This window comes from Anarrhichthys ocellatus, unplaced genomic scaffold, assembly GCF_004355925.1.
Source record: "Anarrhichthys ocellatus isolate YVR2014 unplaced genomic scaffold, GSC_Weel_1.0 scaffold2, whole genome shotgun sequence".
Classification (NCBI taxonomy): Eukaryota; Metazoa; Chordata; class Actinopteri; order Perciformes; family Anarhichadidae; genus Anarrhichthys; species Anarrhichthys ocellatus.
Window position 1 is genome coordinate 10,393,566 of NW_022280032.1, and position 21,782 is coordinate 10,415,347.

The window sequence follows — 21,782 nt, forward strand, 5'->3', positions numbered from 1 at the left end:
AATAATGTCTTGAGTTATTAAACCAAGGTGTTTAATGTTGTGCTGCAAAATCTATTAGGTCATTAACATCTGCTAAATCATTTCAGGGTCTGCAAGGCTTTCTGAAAACGTATTGCACTCAAAAATATCCTTTACTTTTAAACAAGAATTCATGTTTATCATATCCATCCAGACAGACAGAGGCCCCATTGAGTGTTATGAACCATGGACAAACAGCATTTTATGAAGAATCAGAGATTTATGTGTGTGATGAGATCAAATTTGAACAGCAGCGAGTAGAACAAATAGCTGCCATTATATCCAACCATGAATCATCGTACTGAAAGTAAAGTGCAAATTGCACTGGAATATATTTAATGGTCCAGATAGCTACAACTGATTTCGAGGCTATCTGATTCTGCACTCTCGTACTTAAAGATATGACATTCTGTCATGAAAATGCTAATTAATTTGAGATTGCACATACAGTAAGTACTTTGTGTTCATCACAGTAGCATTTAACTTCACATAGTCGTATAACAGATTCAAAGTTCACATACTTATCTTTAGACTGTTTGACTGGAGTAACATGTGCTCTCTCATGTTAGTTCTTTCTATTCTAACATTATAAATTATTTTTTTCACAGTAGCTTGTTTGAAAATGAGAAGGGTCACCTGCAACAAACATCATTCACAACTAGTTAGTAGTATAGCTGTATGTCTGTCTGTTTATACAAGGGAAACTTACGTTTTGATCTAAGGGGGACACCATTAGACTTTGTATAAAAAAAAAAAAAAAATGCTCAAGATGTTTAAAGTTGTTTTGGTGCAGACAAAATAAATTGTATTGTAGTTCAGTAAAATTAGAAAAGAGTTAAGCCTCATTCATCGTAAAATAGTTGAATCATTGTTAATTCACATACTTCTGAGGAATGTTTTCTCTATGAATGGAACACAAAGGCTTCTTATGAATGACTTAAAGCATGGGTGGATCACTTCCTCCCACACCTACACATTTGATTAATCCATTGTGTATCCTTGTATTATTATTAGCTTTTTTTAAACTTAAATTCAGACCCAATGAATTCATACCTGTCAACAAGAATTCATATTTTACCATCTGTTGCCCCAGTGATTAGGCAAACTTGTTCAAAATAAATCACTCCTTGTCAAATGTTGCTTCATATGACCCATTAGATAATTTCTGTTGTATTATCGCACTTACTGTATGACTGTGTGCTCTACTTCCTGAGAAAGATCAGAGCCACACGCAACGTGTCTGTTAATTAGTGATGAGTTTCATGGATATACTCTTTTCCGGCAGTATGTTTTACAGGACAGCATTTGACTGCTGGGTTTAGGAGGACGCACAATGAGTAAGCCAATTTCTCTGCTTTTCCTTGAATTAAGCCGTTTTGTTTCGCAGTTGTGAACTGGTATTTTTGTGCACCGTTCTTCACAAGACAAGCCACAAGGACTCTGTGGAGTTATTTTAAGTTCTGTTTTGGTTATCTCACAGAGTAAACAGTGATTGTGTTTTTCAGCAGAAACAGACGGTGTCAAGCTTGCAAATGTAACCCACGCCCATGGAAATGGCTTGGACAACCAGGCTTTTGAACTGGAGGTATATGTCACATGTCATTTTTAAAGTAAAAGGCACAACATGAACTTTTAAAAAAATTAATAAAATGCCTTTATTTTTCTAGGACGACATCAATACTGATACTAGCAACGTCAAAAGGCAGAATAAAAAGGGATTGAGCTCATACTTAAGGTGTGTCAGTTCAAGTGACTTTTTGTGAAGTAATACTTGTTTAATTTAGGGTGCAATTATCACAGCAGGTGCACAGCATTAAGCCTCTGCCATGTTGATCATGATTATATTATGAACAGTGCTTAATATACATCCAACAGAAAATCTGTTCAGCAGTTTTCTGTGCGATTGTAAACTTGGTTAAAATTTGATGGAATTCAATACAAACTTTGGCAAATATATATGACTTGATATTGAATCTATAATTATGTGAAGGAATTTTTTTAATCACATTTTTTGTCCTGTACTTCAGCCTTGTTTCCAAGCCGATTAATGTCACAGAGGATTACATCAAGGCTCACTCACAAACCTTCAAACTCTTTGTGCTGGGCACACTTGGAGCAGGTAATATAAATAGACTGTTAATTTGTGTTCAAAATGTAGAATCAGTGAATATAGACCGTGTTTTTTTCGATTAAACGCTCTTTTCTGTCCTGTAGGTTATGTGGCATACTTTATTGCGGCCTGTGTTTTGGATTTCCAGAGGGCCATTGCTCTTGTAGTCCTAACCAGTTTGGCCGTTGTTGCTAAATCATATGAACTTCTGAAGGAGTACAAAGGAGAGAGCATCAGTCAGTGTTTCAGACCCGCAGTCCGATGCTTTAAATCTAACTTCAAATGGTTCAAATGGTGAGTGAATGTCTTGTAATCCGTTAACGATAATGTGCTAAACATTATGCGATCTGTTGATGAAGTGTAGGTGTGTTTTATCGTCTTTTCAGGCTTTTCATTTTAGCAGCTGTGGCCCTGCTTGTTCTGTGGCTCGTCTTCGACACAAGCCAGCGTCCCGAGCAGCTGATCTCGTTTGGAGGTGTGTGCACGTTTGTCGTGCTTGTGTTCCTCTTGTCAGCACACAGGACGGCGGTGAGTTTTGCATGGGGTCACTGACTCTACTAAAAGATGAATAATCACTGTGATGACAGAAATGGAAACATGCTCGGGCGTTATCTCTGATCTGTTTTACTGAGACTTTGGATATCATTTGGCCTTGTTCCTGTATCATCTTAAGGTTTAGCAGAAGTGCTTCCTTGTGATAACATAAGGCGTTATGGAGACTCCCTAATACACTAACTACTTACATAGAGTAACTTATAATCACACTATAATGCATTATAAAAATATTATAAAGTATTAAATATATCAGAATTATAAAACACCATGATCCTTGCAAATAATGACAAGTCATTATAATACCCTCCGAGCCTTAAAAATGTGACCAACAATTAGGATACTTGACCTTACAAGTCATTATACAGTTCTTGTTAATGTGTTATGATTATTGTTAAAAAGCATTATGAATAGTAATGAATGCTTTAAATTAGATTGTACAGTGCTATAAACAGGTTATAACACATTATATGAGTCATTATAGACATTAGCGTCATAGAAAGACTTTCCTAATCTTTTATAGGTGTCATGGAGGCCTGTGTTTTGGGGTCTCGGATTGCAGTTCTGTATCGGCATTTTTGTTATACGGACACAGCCTGGACTCATAGCATTCGAATGGCTTGGAAACCAAGTGAAGGTATTGGATTTTTCCCTATCTAAAATAAATATCGAACGCTGTTATAATAAAGGAAACTAAAAGAAAGTAGTAGTATCAACAAATACTTAGGCATGTGTGTGACCTAATATTGATCGTTTCACAGTTATGAATGTTAATATAATATGTGAATGACATCGGCTAACAGGAAATAAACATGAACCGTTGAATAATAGGATACACACGGATGATTATTACACAAGCTCCACTTTCAAATCATGAGCATGCACAACATGAACAGTCATTTGTACATTTGTTTTTTTCATTATGAGCGTAGATTGCAAATACCATCCATTTTATATTAATACCAAAATAATCAGGAATTTACATTTATATATATGTTATCAAGGAGTAGTATTACCGTACAATTTCTAAACAGTCACATCATATGTGATCCTGAAGCTCTTGGTTTGCACAATATACTTTGCTTGTATGGCACACTCAAGTTTCTTTTTTTTTTTTGTCTTGGGAAAGGTTTGTTTTTGTCTGTTTATGTTTCTGCTCTTGTTAACTGTCTAGTGCAATTGTAACTTATCTACCGGGGCACAATATCCTTTAACTGAGTGGATCATACATGCTTATCTTTAGAGCTTCTTTATTATGTTGTTCACCCTTGTTCTTGGGTTTACAGGCATGTCCGGTACAGACTATATGGTCTTTAGTTCCATGACTTCCTAGAGTAAAATCTGAATTAATAAGTAATTGCATCATAAATGTCATGAAAAAATCAATCATTTGAAATACTGTAACCCATGTTTCCCCATGTCTGATGATTACAGATATTCCTTGACTATACCAAAGAAGGATCAAATTTTGTTTTTGGGGACCTGATCGACAACATTTTTGCCTTTCAAGTAAGTGGATGACATTTTAGTCTTTCTTGAATATTGAACGTGTTAAACTTTAGTTTTCTTCATGTAATGTTATTTCTCCTTCAGGCGTTGCCCATTGTTGTGTTCTTCAGCAGCGTGATGTCAATCCTTTACTTTCTGGGGATAATGCAGTGGCTCATTCTGAAGGTAAAGAAAGTTTAAACTGCCTCATAGGCTCCCTCTAGATCTGGGTGAATATAGCTTACACCTGCAGTGTCATGCTATGACCAATATCCATGTGTTTTTGTCCACGCAGATCGCATGGTGCATGCAGATAACAATGGGAACCTCTCCCACAGAGACCTTGAGCGTGGCAGGCAATATATTTGTTGGGCAGGTCTGAGCAAGACATGATGCAACACTATCTTTGATACTAGTCTGACTGTCTACATTTTGCTTTGACTTTGATTTCATGAGCTAGACTGTCTGTGTACTTTAATTTTATGGTTATATAAAAACTGCAGTAAAATATCATACAGTTACTCTGCTTGTTTACTTTTGCTCCACATTGTTTGCGTATCAGACTGAAGCTCCGCTGCTGATCCGCCCTTATTTGAGCAAGATGACCAAATCTGAGATCCATGCTGTTATGACTGGCGGATTTGCCACAATTGCAGGCAGCGTCATGGGAGCGTTCATCTCATTTGGGGTAAGATAAGGTTGTTGTTATACCACCACATATTACATACATAACATAGCCCACAAATAATGATGATTAAACATATCCATATAGGACATTTCATACACAAAGATTATTTCAAGAAGAGAAAAATTAAAAGTAAATGTTGGATGTAAAAACTTTCTAAAGCAGGTTTTAGTTTTCTTTTAAAAGTTATTAATGAACGTTCTTAAATCTAGAGGGAGACTGCTCCAGAGGCTGGAGCTGTATACATTAAATTCAGCATCACCATAGGCTTCAGTCGTGGAGGGAGGAACAGCTAATGTGAGAGTATCGAACATAAACTGTGAGGAGCATGGTGACAGGCAGCTGGTGTAAAGATTTTAGTCTGAGGGTTGATAGCTGCACTCAGTTTTATGCAGTGGCGGGCCGTGCATTTTATACCTGGGCCTTCTGTGCTGTCCTACTGAGCTACGGTTATTTGTTTCTATTGGTGTAATAATACACATATTCATATTAAACAGTTTGGTACGAGGCTTACGAACCGAACAATACGTTTGAATAATACTAGTGCATTTGGAAAATGGTGTCTGTTCGCCGGCCGGCGTTTTTCGGTACGCCGGCCGGCGAATGAACATCAGCTGTTTTGTTTTTATTTGCAGTTTTACCATTTCAACAACAATCATGCAGACTATCAAATACTGTATCTGTTGATTATTGCAGTAACTCCACCATGGCCTGCATTAAAGGACATTTCTTTGTGTTTTGCAGATTGATGCATCTTCCTTGATATCAGCCTCTGTAATGGCTGCTCCTTGTGCCTTGGCCATCTCCAAACTTTCTTACCCAGAGACAGAGGAGAGTGTCTTCAAGGATGAGAAGAATATCAAAGTGGCTACTGGGTGTGTATATATGTCCATTCATATCTTCCCTTCTCCTATTGCGATTTTTGTGTAAATTCATTCATTTGTTTACTCCTTAGAGATGAACAGAACATCTTGGAGGCTGCTAGCAGTGGAGCGTCTGCTTCAATAGCTCTTGTTGCTAACATTGCAGCAAATTTGATCGCCTTTCTTGCCATCCTCGGGTTCATAAATGCAGCGTTGAGTTGGTTTGGCAGTATGGTGGGATATCCTTTAATCACATTTCAGGTACATTTGAGCAAAAGACTGATAACTTAAGTGTGACCATTTTTACAATGTGCAATACGCTTTTGGATTTTTTTAAATTGTATTTATTGATTTTTCAAAATTTTGGGGGGTTATCCAAAAATGTGCAGGTGGTCAAAAGATAAGAAAGCTAAACTGACAAAAACAAAAATGAGTAATGAAATGAATAATATATGTTTTGATGATGGATTTTCTAATTAATGCTGACAATTTAACTAATTATTTGGACATACATGTATTTCTTCATTTACACATTTCACAGATTTTGCTTGCTTGTACTGTAAATTCAACAAGTGTGTCTAACAATATCCAAATAACCGTATGCCTCTCTGTGCTCACAGATAATTTGCTCTTACATATTCATGCCCGTGGCCTTTATGATGGGAGTACCTTATGAAGAGAGTTTCATTGTGGCTGAGCTAATCGGCACAAAGCTCTTCATCAACGAGTTTGTGGCTTATGAGAAACTATCTGTACTGAAGGACAACAGACTCAAAGGACTTGATGAAATTATTGGAGGAGAAAGACAATGGATATCTGTGAGTAAATGTTCTTAATTGGAGTGAGTGCTGCGGTGTTACAGGTATAAATTCATGAGCACTGGACAACAAAAAGAATGAGAAACGATTTTACACAATGCAAAATAACATTACGTGATTCGTTTTTTTCTTTTTTCAGATCCGATCAGAAATAATCTCCACTTATGCTCTTTGTGGGTTTGCCAACTTAAGCTCACTGGGTATCATGATTGGAGGCTTATGTGAGTATTTCATCATTCCATCGTCATGTTTCTGTCCTGCCACAGGATACTCTCTCAGTAATGATTCATCTTTTCTCAAAGCCTCTATATGCCCATCCAGAAGAGGCGATGTCTCATCTCTGGTGTTGAGAGCTATGATCACTGCCACTTGTGTTTCTCTCATCAATGCTTGCATTGCAGGTGAGAACTTTTGAATTTAAACTGGCAGTGCAGTCCTGTTGTAATGTAACTGAGTAACCTTTTTTTCCCACTTTATTTCTTAGGGATCCTCTTCGTTCCTCCACCTGACTGCGTGGAGCTGTTCAATGCACCTGCTTTCAATGCTACAGATGTAAATATACAAACTTGCTGTAAAGACCTCTTTCAAAGGTAAGCATGTACATTTTATAGTGGCGGGATATAAATGTTAGGGTGACATCAGTGACACACAGTGTTAAAAGATTCTTACATGTGCACTCAGGTAGCTGAGTATATCTCTCTGTGATGTGGGGCTATTTGGACTTACATCTCAAATATTTTTATTTTGCAGCACTGTAAACAACGGGACCATCTCATTTGAAGGGTGGTGGAGCACAGTAGCAGACGCCACTTTGTATTTCTCTAATTGTTGTCAGTGCTGTGGTCTTTCTGATGTGGCAGTTTGTATTTAGCTTGTTTCCGTGTTTGTATATTTGTGTAACAGTTGATGTAAAAATGTAAAGTCTATATGCATATCTTTTAAAGATGAATGCATCTTTTTTTATGGATTATATGGTAAATTAATTCAGATATTGGCTTTTATTTAAAGCCATGGATTAAAAGGACACCCCTTCAGAAATATAGATCCGGAAATATCCAGGCATCAACAGTTTGATGAAATTAAATATTTGACAATTATACAAACAGTCGTACTCTTCGAAAAAATTAAAAACCTATAATGAAAATGTGATCTATGGTTGAACACAAATGTTTTAGATATTTATTTTAAAAAAAAGAAAATGTGATGTGACATAACAAAGACAGCACACACATGCATTCCTCTCTCTTAATCACTCATTCATTTACTCACTCACACACACACACTCACATGTTTTTGTTCACACTACTTCCGATATTCATCCTTTGACTTTATGTACACCTGAACACAACATAGCGTCACACCACACCTTAACATTACAGTATTTGCACTATCATTAGCTGGTCAATATTTCAACCTCTTTTAGAATTGTTCTATCATAAACAGTCATGCAAGTTCAGTGATGTAAATATAAGGTCAGCTGAAGTGTAAGAGCGGAAGACTTTGAAGACTCATTGATCATCAACCAATAACCCATAACAGGAATTCCTAAAGATTTCTTGTCGGCTCTTTGTTATTTATAAAAGGCAAATGACTCCTGTTTGAAATGAACAATGAATACCTGTGCAATCTCACAAGATAAATAAATACTTTTCATTCTGATTTGTATTTTGCTGACTAACTGTACACTAGCAAAACTCACATTATTTTTCTTTTCCTTTTTCTTGTTCAGTGGAAGGTGATTGTCAGTTGCTGTAAAACAGATTTCATTCAGGGAGAGTTACTTGGTGATGACAGGCTGCTAAAAGTCCTGAGCCTGCACTTTTCATTATTTTGTTCAGTGTGCTTTTATCCCACAGTCCATAGGTCAGATAATGTACTGTGTGGAACTCATTCAGCAGCTTTCATACTTGAGTATTGCATGTCGATGAGCATGAGCATACCATTGTTAAAGAGTTAACTGGTAAGCCCCTACTGCACATTCCTTTGCATTTATCAACATATATTCTGAAATACTATGAGAGGACCTATTAAAAACACAGACACAACGGATACAAAGTACTTAAAAACTACTAAAAAGTAATGCCGAAAACAAAGTGCACACAAATATCTTTGATCTAAAAATGGTGCTGTAATTCCACAGCATGGGCTCAACTTTGCTGCTTAAAGAAATGCATAGGCATTTCTAATACAAGCCATACATAATGTCTCTATAATTAACTGTATGTCCTACTCTCATGCTGTACATCACAGATGAACGTGCAACGTTTAATATGGAACTCCCTCTGTGGCTGTGGTTTTATTCTCCACAACTATTTAAATCAAACCAGGAAAATGTTCAACTCTTCATTGAAAGAAAAGAGCTTCAATGCAAATGTCCCAGTGTGAAGTACGGTTGATTTTTCAGTGCTGATGATTTTGAGTTTACAGATATTTCTTGGAGAGTTGTTTCTCCACTCATAGATCTGATACGAGTAAAAAATTAAAAACACGGCTTTTGCTGGATGTCTTTTTACTGTCATTGTAATGGCCACTGATAAATTCACAGTAATTCTTTGTAATAAGTCAGGTCAACAAACTTTTGCTTTTCTTTTAATCTTACTCTTCAAGTCCTTGCTGGTTTTGGTAACTGGAAAGAAACAGGTAATACTAAACCATTACAAGCAGTAAAATCTTGCTTGTCAAAGAAGAGCCGCTTCTTCCTACCTCATTTCAAGGACATCAACAGTTTCTGCAGGCTGGGGTTTGTCGCCTAATTTATTGTCCTCTGTCTCCTGATTTTTTCTGGTCACCTTTGGGCTAGAATTAGCCTTTCTAGACATCTGAGGACTGTGTTCTTTTCGTTGCAGCTGGGGGCTGTTGGAGCCCAACTTGCGGTTGAGAAGGGGGCTTTTGGAGCTCTTCATCTTGGTGGGTTGCTGTAGACTATCCATAGTTTTAAGTGAGCGCAGGCCAAGAAGTCCACAGTAGTAGTTGCACTGATGGTGTGTCGAGAACTGTTCTAACACTTCAGGAGAGCCGTGCTCTGTTAGTCCTTGGTATCTGAAATACAGGTGTTAACTTTTTATTTCAGACAAACAATAACATTTGCATTTCCTGGTTTAGATACATACCCTTTTGACTTGGTCACAACTTTGACATTTGTAATCTTCGTTTCAACTCCTGAAAAAAAAGAATCCCAGAAGATTATCAATATTATCATTCTCAGAAATAGATAATTGATTGTGCTGGTTATGACCTTTGATGAGTGTCTTACCCTCGAGCCGAGTGACCAGCAAATTGCCATGCGTCCACTGATGGATCCAGTGCTGGAAAGAGCAGCATTTTTGCTCCACCTCAGAAAGGTTTTGTGTAATCAGCCTGCCTTTAGGATCCATCATACAGTAGTTGAGGAAGACACCCTCAAAATAAGCCTCCACCGTAGCGTATGGCACAGAATTCGCAGGCCGGTACATCAGATACTGAGCAATTACTCTGTGGGCAACACAAACAAATAGGCGGTTGATCACAAGGCAGTGTTGCAGATTTTGATATAGGAATCAGAGCTACTGTATAAAAAGCATGGTACTTACTCAAGTGAAAAGCCAAAGTTCTCAGTAACTCTTGCTTCAGCCGCAAAGATTTTACAGTATTCACGTATCATGTTTTGGACTTTGCATTCCTGGCAACACAAACAATTTAATAAAGCAGATCACTGTACTGCAATCATGATCACTAGGAAATTAGTGGAAGCAATTTACTAAAGATTCTTGGACACTAAATCCACCACTCACTTGCTTAGTAATCTGTAGATTTCTCTCTGTGAGGTTGCTCTCCTGTGTGGTCCCGTAGGCGATGGGGCTTTGAACTTTGATGATGCAGGCGCTTCCAGAGTCAAAAATGGGATCCAGGCCGTAAATGACCTTCACTCTGCTGGCTTTGTGAGTGCAGCCCTCCCCGATGTGCACCGTCTCGGTCATGATGCGGCCGAAGTACTTTTCAGCCCAGCTGCCACAGTCGGCCAGGCCTCTGTTGAACAGCAGCGGGGTCATCTCAATCTCCTCTCCAACTAAGGGAAAACAAGACCCGTATTTACATGAACATTGTAAACTTTGTAAAAAAGCTGATATGTTCTAAAGAAAGCTACCGTATCCTTCCAAATCCTCTTTTAGTAGTATCTCAGACAGAACTGTGAGACAGAAAACAGAAAGACTCATGAAGCATTATTTATATATAACATTTAGAGTTCACACTTGATTTCTCAAGGCATATACTCACTGTCTACGCTGAGCAGGAAGTCAGTGGTATCAGTCCCATATTCATTACTGATCGAACAGCCATACACTCCACAGTCGTGGCTGGATGCCAGAACAACAGCCAGTGCGACTTGGCTTTCATCTCCTCCACTTGAGGACAAAAAATATGAAAACATAATCATAAAACACGCCAAGTTGAGTTGTACAGAACGTCAAAGGTTCAACTTTAACCCACAAGGTGTCACTGCGAGACAGATGGCCACGCTGAGAGGCAGCATTCTGCTGACACAGCAGCCAACAGCACACATATAGACTTTTAATGCCCCCTGGAGATGGGAAAGATATTGTGTCAGGTTACAGTTTCTGTGTCTAGCCAGAGATTCACCTCTCTGTGTCATAGCTGTGGGGCTCACAGTCACATGAGGTGGACGTCTCTGCAGTGAGAATATGAGAATGACAGAAGGCCATGGGATGCACGCTGAGGCCCAAATAAATCCTGCTCCTCCTCGTTGCATTATTGTTTTAGATTTGGAACCTGTCCATTTTTACCGGTCATGTCAGCTGGAAATCCTCAAAACAATAGCAGCGGAAAAAAAGGTGACAAGTAATACAACAAATTCAACACAATGTGACATTGCTGTTGATTTGTGTTACTGGTGGTTAGAGTAGGGTGTACACTGTGCAACAAGAAGGTCGGTTTTACCTTCTCTTCAGCTCTACTATTTCCTCCTCTTCTCTGTACCACTTAATGGTGGAGTCACTGAGCACGTTGAAGAACTGGCACCACATCTTCAGGTGTCCGGAGGCATCTGGGAACGGCTCTCCCCTGATCTTACGGATGACTTGTGGAGCTGGTGGTGCATGACAGAGGGAGTGCCAAAGTAATTATATACTGTCCTGGAGAGGGGAGGCTTTCTAATGTTTCCACTTCCTCGCGCACTGGTGGACTAGTAAGACTAACGTGTTGACAAACTAAATATTTCACACAACCCTTTGTGATATTGTGATATTTTGTAAAAACTACACAAAAGAGTCAAATATACTGTAGACTGCCACAGCTAATCCCCTGTGATTGAGCCATAATATATTATATTGTGCCTACAAGTTCATACAAATGTTATTGGAAAACACGCACAAAATGGGGACTGAAGGATTGCTTCTTTACCTTTCAAAGGGTTTAGCTTCTTTTCAGCTGGTTTCTCATCTTGTTTGGTGCTAACAGGCTCTTCTGTAGGAGTCTGCTCCACGGATTTTGGCACCTCCAAGGTGGCCTTTCTGCGGCTCAGCAGCGGAGAGCGCCTTTCCATTGGTGGGGTATTTTGTCCCGTGGGAGTTTGCAGTAATGCTGCTCTGCGAGCCTGGCTGGGTGACATGTAAGGGGTCTCTTTCTTGCCTTGGGTTTCCAGCGCACTAACTACAGCTCCCTCTCCATCTTCTTTAGTTTTGGGGATGAAGATTTTGCGACGAGCTCCGGAGGCCAACTCTTCAGGCGTGGCAGAGCGAATGAGTGACAGACTGTCTCTGCGCTTCAGACGGGGACTGTTCTCACAGGAGAGGGATGATGTTGGCGTTGAGCCTCCACTTAGATCTTCGTCTGCTTTGTCTATCTGACGGTCACCCACAGTGATTACTTCAGAGTCTGGAGCAGCTTTGGACATGAATTTACGGAGACTGGCTGGACTCAATGATGGATGTGCCGGAGGTTTACAGCAGAGTCTTTCTGCCGATCTGTTTCTTTGAAGGTCCTCAACAGACACAGAATTCTCCATTTTGGCCTCTTTAAGGGGTTTTGTCTTCAAGACTTCAGGGACAATGTTATCTTCTATTGAATTACTGAATGATGGCACATTGTCACCAACTTTTGGTATTAGAGCTTCATATAGCATCGAGGGAGTGCTTTCTTTGATACTCTTTTCTGCTGTTTCTTCTAGGTTCTGTTTTCTACTTTGAGTTATTTCAGGCACAGCCCTTTGCGTGGCAGCTGAAGTTTCTGTTTCTGTCCACTCACTTTCTGTGGCCAGTCCAGAATCACTTTCATGACAAGTGACAGAGATCGGTGGCACCACAAACAAAGGCACTGGTGGAGTTTCTAAAGGCTGCTGTGTATCTAAAACATGGGTGTTTACATACACATCATCCTCCTTGTCATCAGTGCACGAAACGTTTATAACAGGAATTGATGCTAAGTCCATCTGAGGGAGCCGTTCACTACTTATCACGTGTGGCTGCTCTCGCTCTAACTTTTTACTCTCGTCATCTAATTGGACAACTTCCTTTACATTCTCTGTGAGTGAGAGGTTGGTATCATTCTGCATACTTTTCTGTGTGGGCAGCGAGCTTGTAGAATCAGCCAGGCTGTGGCCTTGGATTATTACTTTAGACACACTAGTTGCATCATGTTTTTGCAAAGTAGCAGGCTCTGATTCTTGCTTGTTTAATCCCAAACTAGTTGGTGGTAGAGTGCACTCTTTGAGCTGTGGCTCCATTATTTCAATTTTTGGGATTATAAAATGCTCATTTGGTTTAACACCTGCCACAGTTGGTTTAATATCTGGGGTGTCATCAATAGCAGATATTTGGATTTGTGGGATATTCACTGAGGGCTGACCCTGCTGTCTCTCACTGCTCTCTTGATGTGCAACATTGTTGTTTTCCTCCAAAACATACACATTGCACATCTTGTTTTGTGTTACCGAGAGGCTCTTTGAGTCAACCAACTGTTCTTCCACTGGATTTCTCTTTTCTGTCTCCACTTCAAACTGTAAACTTTCATTTCTTCCTTCAGCGCTCTCACCTTCTACAATGACTTGCTCTTGGGTTTTAAGATTGCTAGCTGAGTTTACTTCTACATCTACAGCAGAAATCAATACCTCTTTCAATTTGCTTCCCTCTTCACTGCTTCTAAAACCTTTGTTTGAACTCTGTACTGCATTGACATTGTGGACTTCAGTGCTTTCCTCTCCTATAGAAGACGTGTAGTCTTGCAGCATTTTTAGGTCACCCTTCTCTAAACTCTCCGGGGGTGCAGTGGGCGGAAACCCTACATTCATTTCCTGAATCAGTGAAGTACATTCGGCCTGTTCCTTTACATCATCTCTCTCTACATCGTATGCTGTCACAGCAGGCAGAGACGTAGGAACATGATGTGCTGTTTTAGATTGACATGGCCCTATTCTCTTTTCCAGTGAACATGGTGTTAATTCAGAAATCTCAGATCTGTTTATTTTTGAGAACGGTTGTCTGTTTGAATTCACTTCAGCTTTCTCTTCCTCGCATAACTTATTCAAAGAGCTGCCCTCCTCCGTGTCAGGTTCGCCTTCTTTGTCCATCTTATCAACACTCATCTTTTCTTCTCGTGAAGTTTTATCGAATGCCTCTCCAAGGCTGTGACTGTTTGACACCGAGATTAAATTGTGAGGGAAAGTCCAGCTTTCTTCCAAACTCATGAGGGTGGATGTGGAGGAGTATTCCTCTTTAAAGCAGTCTTGGGTCTGTGGCAGCACAGATACTTCTTCCCTGGGTGAAGACTTATCTCTTGCAGCCTGGTGATTAGGCTGTGGTGAAACTACCAGGCGAGCTGGCTCTTGCTGGTGTATGGGATCCTCTTTGATAACTGATACTATCTGAGGATCTTTCTCTTCAGCCTGATGAGAGAAGTAAAAAAATAAATAATATTAGTACTTCAGTGCATTTGCAGCAGTGTTGTTTTTTTCACAAAAAAATACATGAAACACACATGCCTTACACTGCTGGTTTTACTTCTCATGCATGTAAAATAATACATTTTACATGCATAAGAAGTCATTCTAACAGTACGATTTGTTAGTGACCACGCAACCTACTGGAAAAAAACATGCTGTCATGTTGAGGAGTTTTTTAAGAAGCTTGTTGGAACAAATCTACTGCAGTGACCTTTGACACCGTGACACGTTTAGACTGAGACACATTTTGCAATCATAAATCAACAGAAGCATAAACAGTGACAGATTCTGAAAAACATGCATTGTGTTATGTGTTACCTTCCCCGACATAGAGGAAGAGCACTGTAATCAGTTTGTTAATAAAGTTGATCAATAGTTGATATTAACCAAGTGTTTACACATGCAAGGTTCCAATTCAATATTTAAATTTGTGAACAAAGTGGGATTAGCTTAAATTGTCTGAATTTAGCCATGACCACACTTGATACTAACTTTTATGTCTATGATTAACCTTCATTTGAAAGTGCTTGTGTGCTCTGCCTTTTATGCTGAAGCACGGACAGGGAAATTCCTACATTCTTGACACAGATGTTTACTCAAAGAACCTCTTGGGCAGTGAATGAACGATCGCTTGTCTCTCGATAAAAGACGAATCATAACATGAATGATTCACCTAAATATGAAACTAAACTGAACTAAAAAAAATAAATCTTACATTTGAGTGTGCATAGTACCAAAGAAAAGATTTACAGGTAAAGCTTCAAGCTACATATCAAAGTGTTTGGTTTTCCCCCCTCATTGTCCCTGCTGTTCACACTATTAAGATGAATGCAGAAGAGTAATGAAGCCACATGCTGCCTCGTGACAAGATGTTTGGCCAGCAGTGACTACTGAGAAAAAAAGAAGTTGCTGCTTTCGATGGAAGGGTGTCACATTCTAAAAATGAAGCTGTGGCTGGCACTACACTTACAGTGTAAATAGATGTCACACACATGTGACAAGACACTGCTCAGGTAAATCGTTTGACTTCCTCGAACTAGTCATTCATGAGGGCACAGAGTTTACGACCAACATAGCAACGGTAAAGTTGAAGTTCCACATTATGGACAAACAATTGCTTTGCAGGTTGATCATGTTTAAACACACATGTCAGTTCCCCTTTTCCCTTGTCATCGAGCACCCGCAAACTGGATGTTAATGGAAAATGCAGAATTAATTACATCCACTTGACTGTGTTATAGCATCTCATGCAAAACTCACGGAACAAAACAATTCACAAACTCAGAATACATTTACATACAAATATATGTAATACAAATTCAGATTTTGATTAAAGTAACCACATAAAGGTTCAGAAATTATTGTATTTCAACAAATTCTTCCCAACTTCCTCCTTAAGCATATAGACACATTGAACAAAATATGCTGAATAAATAACTAAAACATTTAATTGAGTGTACAACTAAACAAATCTGGCTAGATTGGATTTTTGAGAATACTTGCATGCTTGTATGTTTTGGCAATTACTTCAGTGGATTTAAATATATTATAGCCAAATATGTAACATGCTTTTCATAAACTATGTCTAAGCTAGTATGAACTGAATAAACTAGTGTCACTCTGGCATCAATAGAGGCAAATTTGTCTTATTTAAAAATAATTTCAGCTACAATCTGAGAATTTTAATTTTGAATCTTTTTGTTTAAACTTTGCGTCCTAGACGAAAATACATGTTCACATTAAACCATTGAACCATTAAAAAAAGTGTTATCACTTCAAAGAAAGTCACAACACAAATCCATATTAAACAGCTAAGATTGTCACAGTCACATGACCAAACTGAACTATATAAGTGCAACGCCAAACAAGGCCAAAATTATAAGTGGCAAAGTATCCCCACCAGCTTTCTTACTGTATGGGCATGTACTATACAGCATATTAATCATAGCATGATCATCCTAATTCCCTACACATGACAGGCTTGAAGCAATTCTCCAAGCTGAACGCTGAGATGACAGAAGTACTGCCTTCCTCTTGCTGCTCTCGATGAGGAAGAGGTTTATTTAAAGATAAAGGGAGGGAGGGAGTGAGGAATGTGTCCAATGTGACGAGGCCCTCCTTTCATGCAGAGGCCTGCCGCTCTACTCCCACTCATCCAGAACACACAGCCGTCTGTCCTGCAAAGCCTGTTTGTAACTTGAGAACCACTTCTGACATTCAGGTTTCATCATGATCTCTGACGCACTGGTGTCCCACTCATTGCAGCCAGCATCTGAGATATTCCCCATCCTATCTTAAAGTGTGTCGATCCACAACATCCCCCACCCCCACAGATATGTATAGCGCAAGCTGCTCGGTTCTTCTGGTTCCTTATTTCTCTCATACTATCTAGCTTGATGCGTTTGAGTGATATTGATGCAGTTAAACCACAGACTCACATGTTTTAAAGCGGCTGTATTGTCTGACTGTCCCACACCATGAATATAACATCTAACTACGAGTTGCCATATCTACCACATTTGCAACCAGCAGCAGCTCAAAGCCTAAACTGTCTCATAGTTGACATAGTTCAGGCTTTGGCCCTGAAGTAGCTCATCTTGTATTATCTTTTCACACAAATGCAGCCTATTTATAACTCTTAAGTGGCAGCCAGCTGCCCTTGAAGACCACCGTATACATACCTCAGTGAGGACTTCTTGACCTGGACTGCCGCTCTCTTGCCCCACAGACACCTCCATGGCCTCAACAGCAGCATCAGCCACATTGACACTCCGCGCTGTGGACACCTCTACGCTCTCAGGCAGCAATTTATGAGCTGGTGGCTGGTCTGTGTGTAGAACCATGTCTTCATTGTTAAGTTCATGTGGCTTCTGTGACTGTTCTGTATCCACAGTCTCTGGAGTTTCTTTCAGTTTATCTATTTCCATAGCCACAATGTCTTCTGTAAGAGGCTTGCAAACTTGATTTTGTTCTGTTTGCAGCAGAAATGATGGTGGCGTTGCGGCATGCGAGTGGTCAAACGCTCTCTCCTTGTTCTCCATGTGATCATGAGAGTCCTTCTTGCTCTTACCAAAGAAGAAGTCTTTGACTGTGTGCAGCACCGAGGAGATGGAAGCCTGAATGTTGTGGTGGTCATGATCCTTATGAGCCTTGATGTGATGGTCATGATCCTTATGAGCCTTGCTGTGATGTTTGACTTCTGAACTATGTTTCGTAAACGGTACTGTATGCGACGTCTTCGACAGCCTTTCCCTTTCTTTCTCCCTCTCTACAGCCAATTCTTCTTCTCTCCTTTTCTTTCTCTCATACTCTTCTTCTAAGGCTTTTTCTTGTTCTTCCCTCACTTTTTGCATCCTCTCTTGCTCTCTCTCTTTCTCTTTACTGACACTTACAATAGGTATATCCATCTCGTTAGGGTTCTCCCCTGGAGATGAACTCTGTTTCTCCTCAGCACCCCGGGACTGGAGAGTCTCTGCCATAAATTGTGCCAAACCCATTCCTCCATCGTAACAGTTTTCACCTCCATTTCCCATCATATTGCTTCTGCTGCTGCGTCTGCTGCTGTTGTTAACCCCGTCATCTACTCCATTAGTGATCTTTATTTTGTTTTTGGTCAAGGTGTCCTCAAATGGAGATATCTCATCCAGGTCTTTGGATGTCACAGAGGCTGTTTCCTTGACTTCAGAGCTAACACCATTAGGTTCTGCAGAAGCTCTCAGTTGCTCCTCAGCCTCAGCCTGGACCAATGGCCTCTCCTCCTGTAGCGGGATGTGTTGCTTCCTTTGAGGATGTTCAGTGTTTTCTTTATCCCCCTTCTTGGTGTGTTCCTCCAGATCTTTCTTCTTCTTGTCTGCTTTCTGCTTCAGCTTGGCGAAGAACCTCTGGTGGATCTGGAACTCGTTCATGGTGCCGACCTCCAAAACTCCCGAGCAGGAGACAATACCTTTACTATTGCTGGCTGAAACCTGATAGATGGCTGCATCATCCAATGTGCAGCTGAAAACAGAAACACTTATTAACCTCACATCACGCTATCAGCATTACAATTCCCAACAAAAAGCTGCACTTCTAATAATTTGATGTAATAGATTACTATTTTTGCAAGGTTGTGATACATACTTGTAAATATGGAGGGTGTGGATTTTATCATTTCGATGAATTTCATATTTTGGGAGTCCACAATAGCGATCCAGTTCCATATCATCTTTATACCATTTCAGTTCTGGAGCTGGGTAACCTAAAAGAAAGACATCGATAGACTATAATTAACTGATTGCCTCTGGATTATAAACGTGCCACAAAGCACTTTATCTATGCATATTTGGTACACAGGGAGCACGGTCAGTTTGGTTTGCACTAAATATCATTTTGTTTTGGAAGTTGTACAGTAAAAAAAATTACAGTGTAGAAGCTTTGGCATGAATGTGTTTTTAGGCAGTTGCATCATGTTTGTGAAGTGACAGCTGCTGGAACAGCTGTTGCTGTTGGACGAGCCCACCCATCCAATCTGCCTGCAGTTAAAAACACAACATCCTGAAAAACCAGCTTGAATATGATATGGTCTGTTGAGTTTAAGGATGAGTTCAGGAAGATGAAAGCAGTTCCCTTCAAAGTGAAATCTTTTCTTTGTTTTGAGATTAGTCACACCCTGTCTCTGTGCACCACAAACAATCTGCTAGGTTTCAGTTCCTCCAACAGACAAAAAGCAGAGACATGCAAATGAACAAACCTACCTGATACCATACAGGTGAACTTCACGTTACATTTTTCTGACACTGCCTTTGATCTCAAGGTGGTGTCAAAGGATGGCTGTATGTCCTCAGTCAGCTGAGCCATGACGCTGCACAACGTGCTCCTGGAAGCAAACACTGATACATTAGAGAATGTATTGCTTTCAAATCGTAGACAGATTCACACTATAGTATCATTTCAGTGACCTCTATACCTCTGTGCAGTACATTCCAAGAACTTGCTTAATTAAGAAACAAGGATGTTAATGGAGATTTCGGGGAGTGACGTGATTGTGAAAGAGTGACACAGAGACTTGTGAGGTATCAAGCAAAACAAAGTTGTCAATCCAACACTAAAACCGATGTTCATCACTAAAAACTGAACGCAACACTGGACAAACTGGACATTTACATTACAGTTCAAACGTGTGTAGGTTTCATTCTTGGGGTAAATCAGTTTTTGAGGTTAAGATGTTAGTTGGGAGGAATGTTTTAAAAGTGTGGATTACCTCGTTGGCCTGTAGTGAGAATACCTTGAATAGCTATTCGGAGAGGAGGCAAACGAAGGGACGTCAATGATTAAGTTCTGCATATATATAGATAACCCAATTACATGAAATACCTTAATAACTGCCCTCCTCTTTGACAAAAGGAGCACTTCCTTGTTCTTATGGTGTGTAGATTGAAAACAGAAACAGGCATAATTGATGTGGTAAAAGTGATTTTTGACCCACAATGTGATGTGCTGAACAATGTGGAAAAAAATGTTTGGTTTGATTATTTTTATCATTCATTCTTTCCCCAAACCCAGATGTTTTTTCTTTACCACCATGCAATATAGATAAATAAATAAAACACAAATCTGCTTCACAAGAAACATCCTCTGCATATATGTGGACTATGTGAGGCTATACCTGTTTTCTGGCCTAACACTGGAGAGGTAAGGATTGCGGCTTTCTGTGCGGCCATTGGAAGAGCTGCCCTCCTCTTCACCGAAGCTGCTTGTCCTCCCATTGCCAGAGAGAGAGCGAGTCATTGGCCTTCTGGAAGTCATATTCCACTGAAGCAATTCACAAAAAATGCAAAATGTGTGGTAAATGTATCACCAACAGTATGAAACTACTCCTTGTTCAAGTCCACAATTCGTCAAATCTTAAATATAATGGTGTTATCCATGTAAAAGCCCCTGCAGAAGAAAAAAAAAAGAAACACTTTAGAATAGTAAAAGAACATGTTTGAAGTTAATGAAATAAAGTGAAGATACACTCTGGATCATTTGCTGATATAAAAATCCAACACACAGTTCAGTCTCAATGCTTGTCCTTTCTGACCAAGCAAAGTACTTTGCATTGGAGCAAGTTATAAATAGGATCAGCTATCAGATTGTGGAAGAGCTGTTAGTGGTCAAACATGAACCAAAGACGTGTTATTGACTTGTACGTGTTAGGAATATAATTCAGGCATTTCTTGATCACCTTAAAACTAGTAACATTTTCCAACTTACCATTGAGATGTTGTCAGTGTTGCTTTGGAGCCACAGTCTGTGAAGAAAATCTCTGTAACTGCCTATCATAGACACGCATGTGTTGCCAGAAGGGGCCTATTTATAGAAGCCCCACAAATAGGTGCAAGATGCATACGATTTTCCAAAACTAGACCTAAGAAAGAAATCTAAAAACCAAACTAAATTGAAAGAAAAAGCTAACCATTTAAACCAGAACATATTAATAAAAATAAGTTCCTTGATGGTGATATAAATGTCACTGCTTGGTTTTGATCTGTCTTAACAAGTTGGAAAAAGGGTGTCCCATCTTTGAGACACTGTAGTGGAGTGGATGTGGACTTGCAAAACATGTCTGTGTCCTTAGCTGATGACAACCAATAGTCTAAGTGCTATGCTTTGCTCAAGAGTTGCTTAGGGACAGCCCCCCCCTCACTTTGTATTGCAACACATGGTGACAACATAGAGATCCACTTACTGCTGACGTTTCACATCAATTTGAGGCTTTTCCTGGTTAAATTAAGGTTTAATAAAATAATAACAAAATACAATCTAGTTTAAACAACAAAAAAAGCACCCGCAAATCAGGCAAATATCATAATTTATAAACTTATAACGTTTTGTAAACAGGCCAGATATATTGCGACAGGGATACTAAGAAATAATATAACTATTCATTTATATTGCACATTCCATGTTTCTGTATTAAAATACACTTGCCACTTTTTTTTAAGGTACTGTTATTTGTTTATTTCTGTACCATATTTTATTGTAAATTTTATTATTTTTCTATTTTTTAATTATGTCTCGATTATTGCTCAGTGTTCATTGTTTATTGTTATGCACCATTCACCAAGTCAAATTTATGTATGTGTAACGTACTTGGCAATAAACGGTTCTAATTCTGATTCTGATATACGTAACTGTACACAGAAAATACACACATGTTACAAAGTAAATATTAATAAACCTTTTATTGAATAGATTTGATTCAAATGCTTCAATGAATGGTCAATAAAGGATCATAAACACTTACTTCCTATATATTTTAAGACATAACCCTTAACTCTGTGTTAAAACGTAA

General features: G+C 39.3%; 2 protein-coding genes across 3 annotated transcripts; one reads left to right on the plus strand and one right to left on the minus strand.

Moving 5' to 3' along the window:
• Positions 1-1,306: 1,306 nt before the first annotated feature.
• Positions 1,307-8,193, plus strand: slc28a1 (solute carrier family 28 member 1). Of its 2 annotated transcripts, none has more exons than XM_031865758.1 (18): positions 1,307-1,355; positions 1,527-1,603; positions 1,686-1,753; positions 2,046-2,137; positions 2,233-2,422; positions 2,515-2,656; positions 3,204-3,317; positions 4,115-4,189; positions 4,274-4,354; positions 4,464-4,544; positions 4,731-4,856; positions 5,598-5,728; positions 5,809-5,977; positions 6,337-6,534; positions 6,674-6,755; positions 6,837-6,935; positions 7,019-7,124; positions 7,285-8,193. In XM_031865758.1, the coding sequence occupies exons 1-18, from the start codon at positions 1,352-1,354 to the stop codon at positions 7,403-7,405; spliced, it is 1,956 nt and encodes a 651-aa protein (XP_031721618.1). In that variant the 5' UTR covers positions 1,307-1,351; the 3' UTR covers positions 7,406-8,193. The 2 variants fall into 2 exon arrangements, with proteins under 2 accessions (XP_031721618.1, XP_031721610.1); XM_031865750.1 differs by having other exon boundaries at positions 1,312-1,355; positions 1,524-1,603.
• On the minus strand, positions 7,700-21,331 carry alpk3a (alpha-kinase 3a). Its single transcript, XM_031865771.1, has 14 exons — positions 20,702-21,331; positions 20,112-20,383; positions 19,201-19,322; positions 18,587-18,704; positions 17,149-18,463; positions 11,932-14,410; positions 11,470-11,617; positions 10,789-10,916; positions 10,658-10,699; positions 10,305-10,579; positions 10,104-10,192; positions 9,788-10,005; positions 9,645-9,693; positions 7,700-9,573 (listed from the first exon to the last, which is right to left on the minus strand). Exons 2-14 carry the CDS (start codon positions 20,249-20,251, stop codon positions 9,234-9,236), a joined length of 5,463 nt encoding a protein of 1,820 aa, XP_031721631.1. The 5' UTR covers positions 20,252-20,383; positions 20,702-21,331; the 3' UTR covers positions 7,700-9,233.
• Positions 21,332-21,782: the final 451 nt, after the last annotated feature.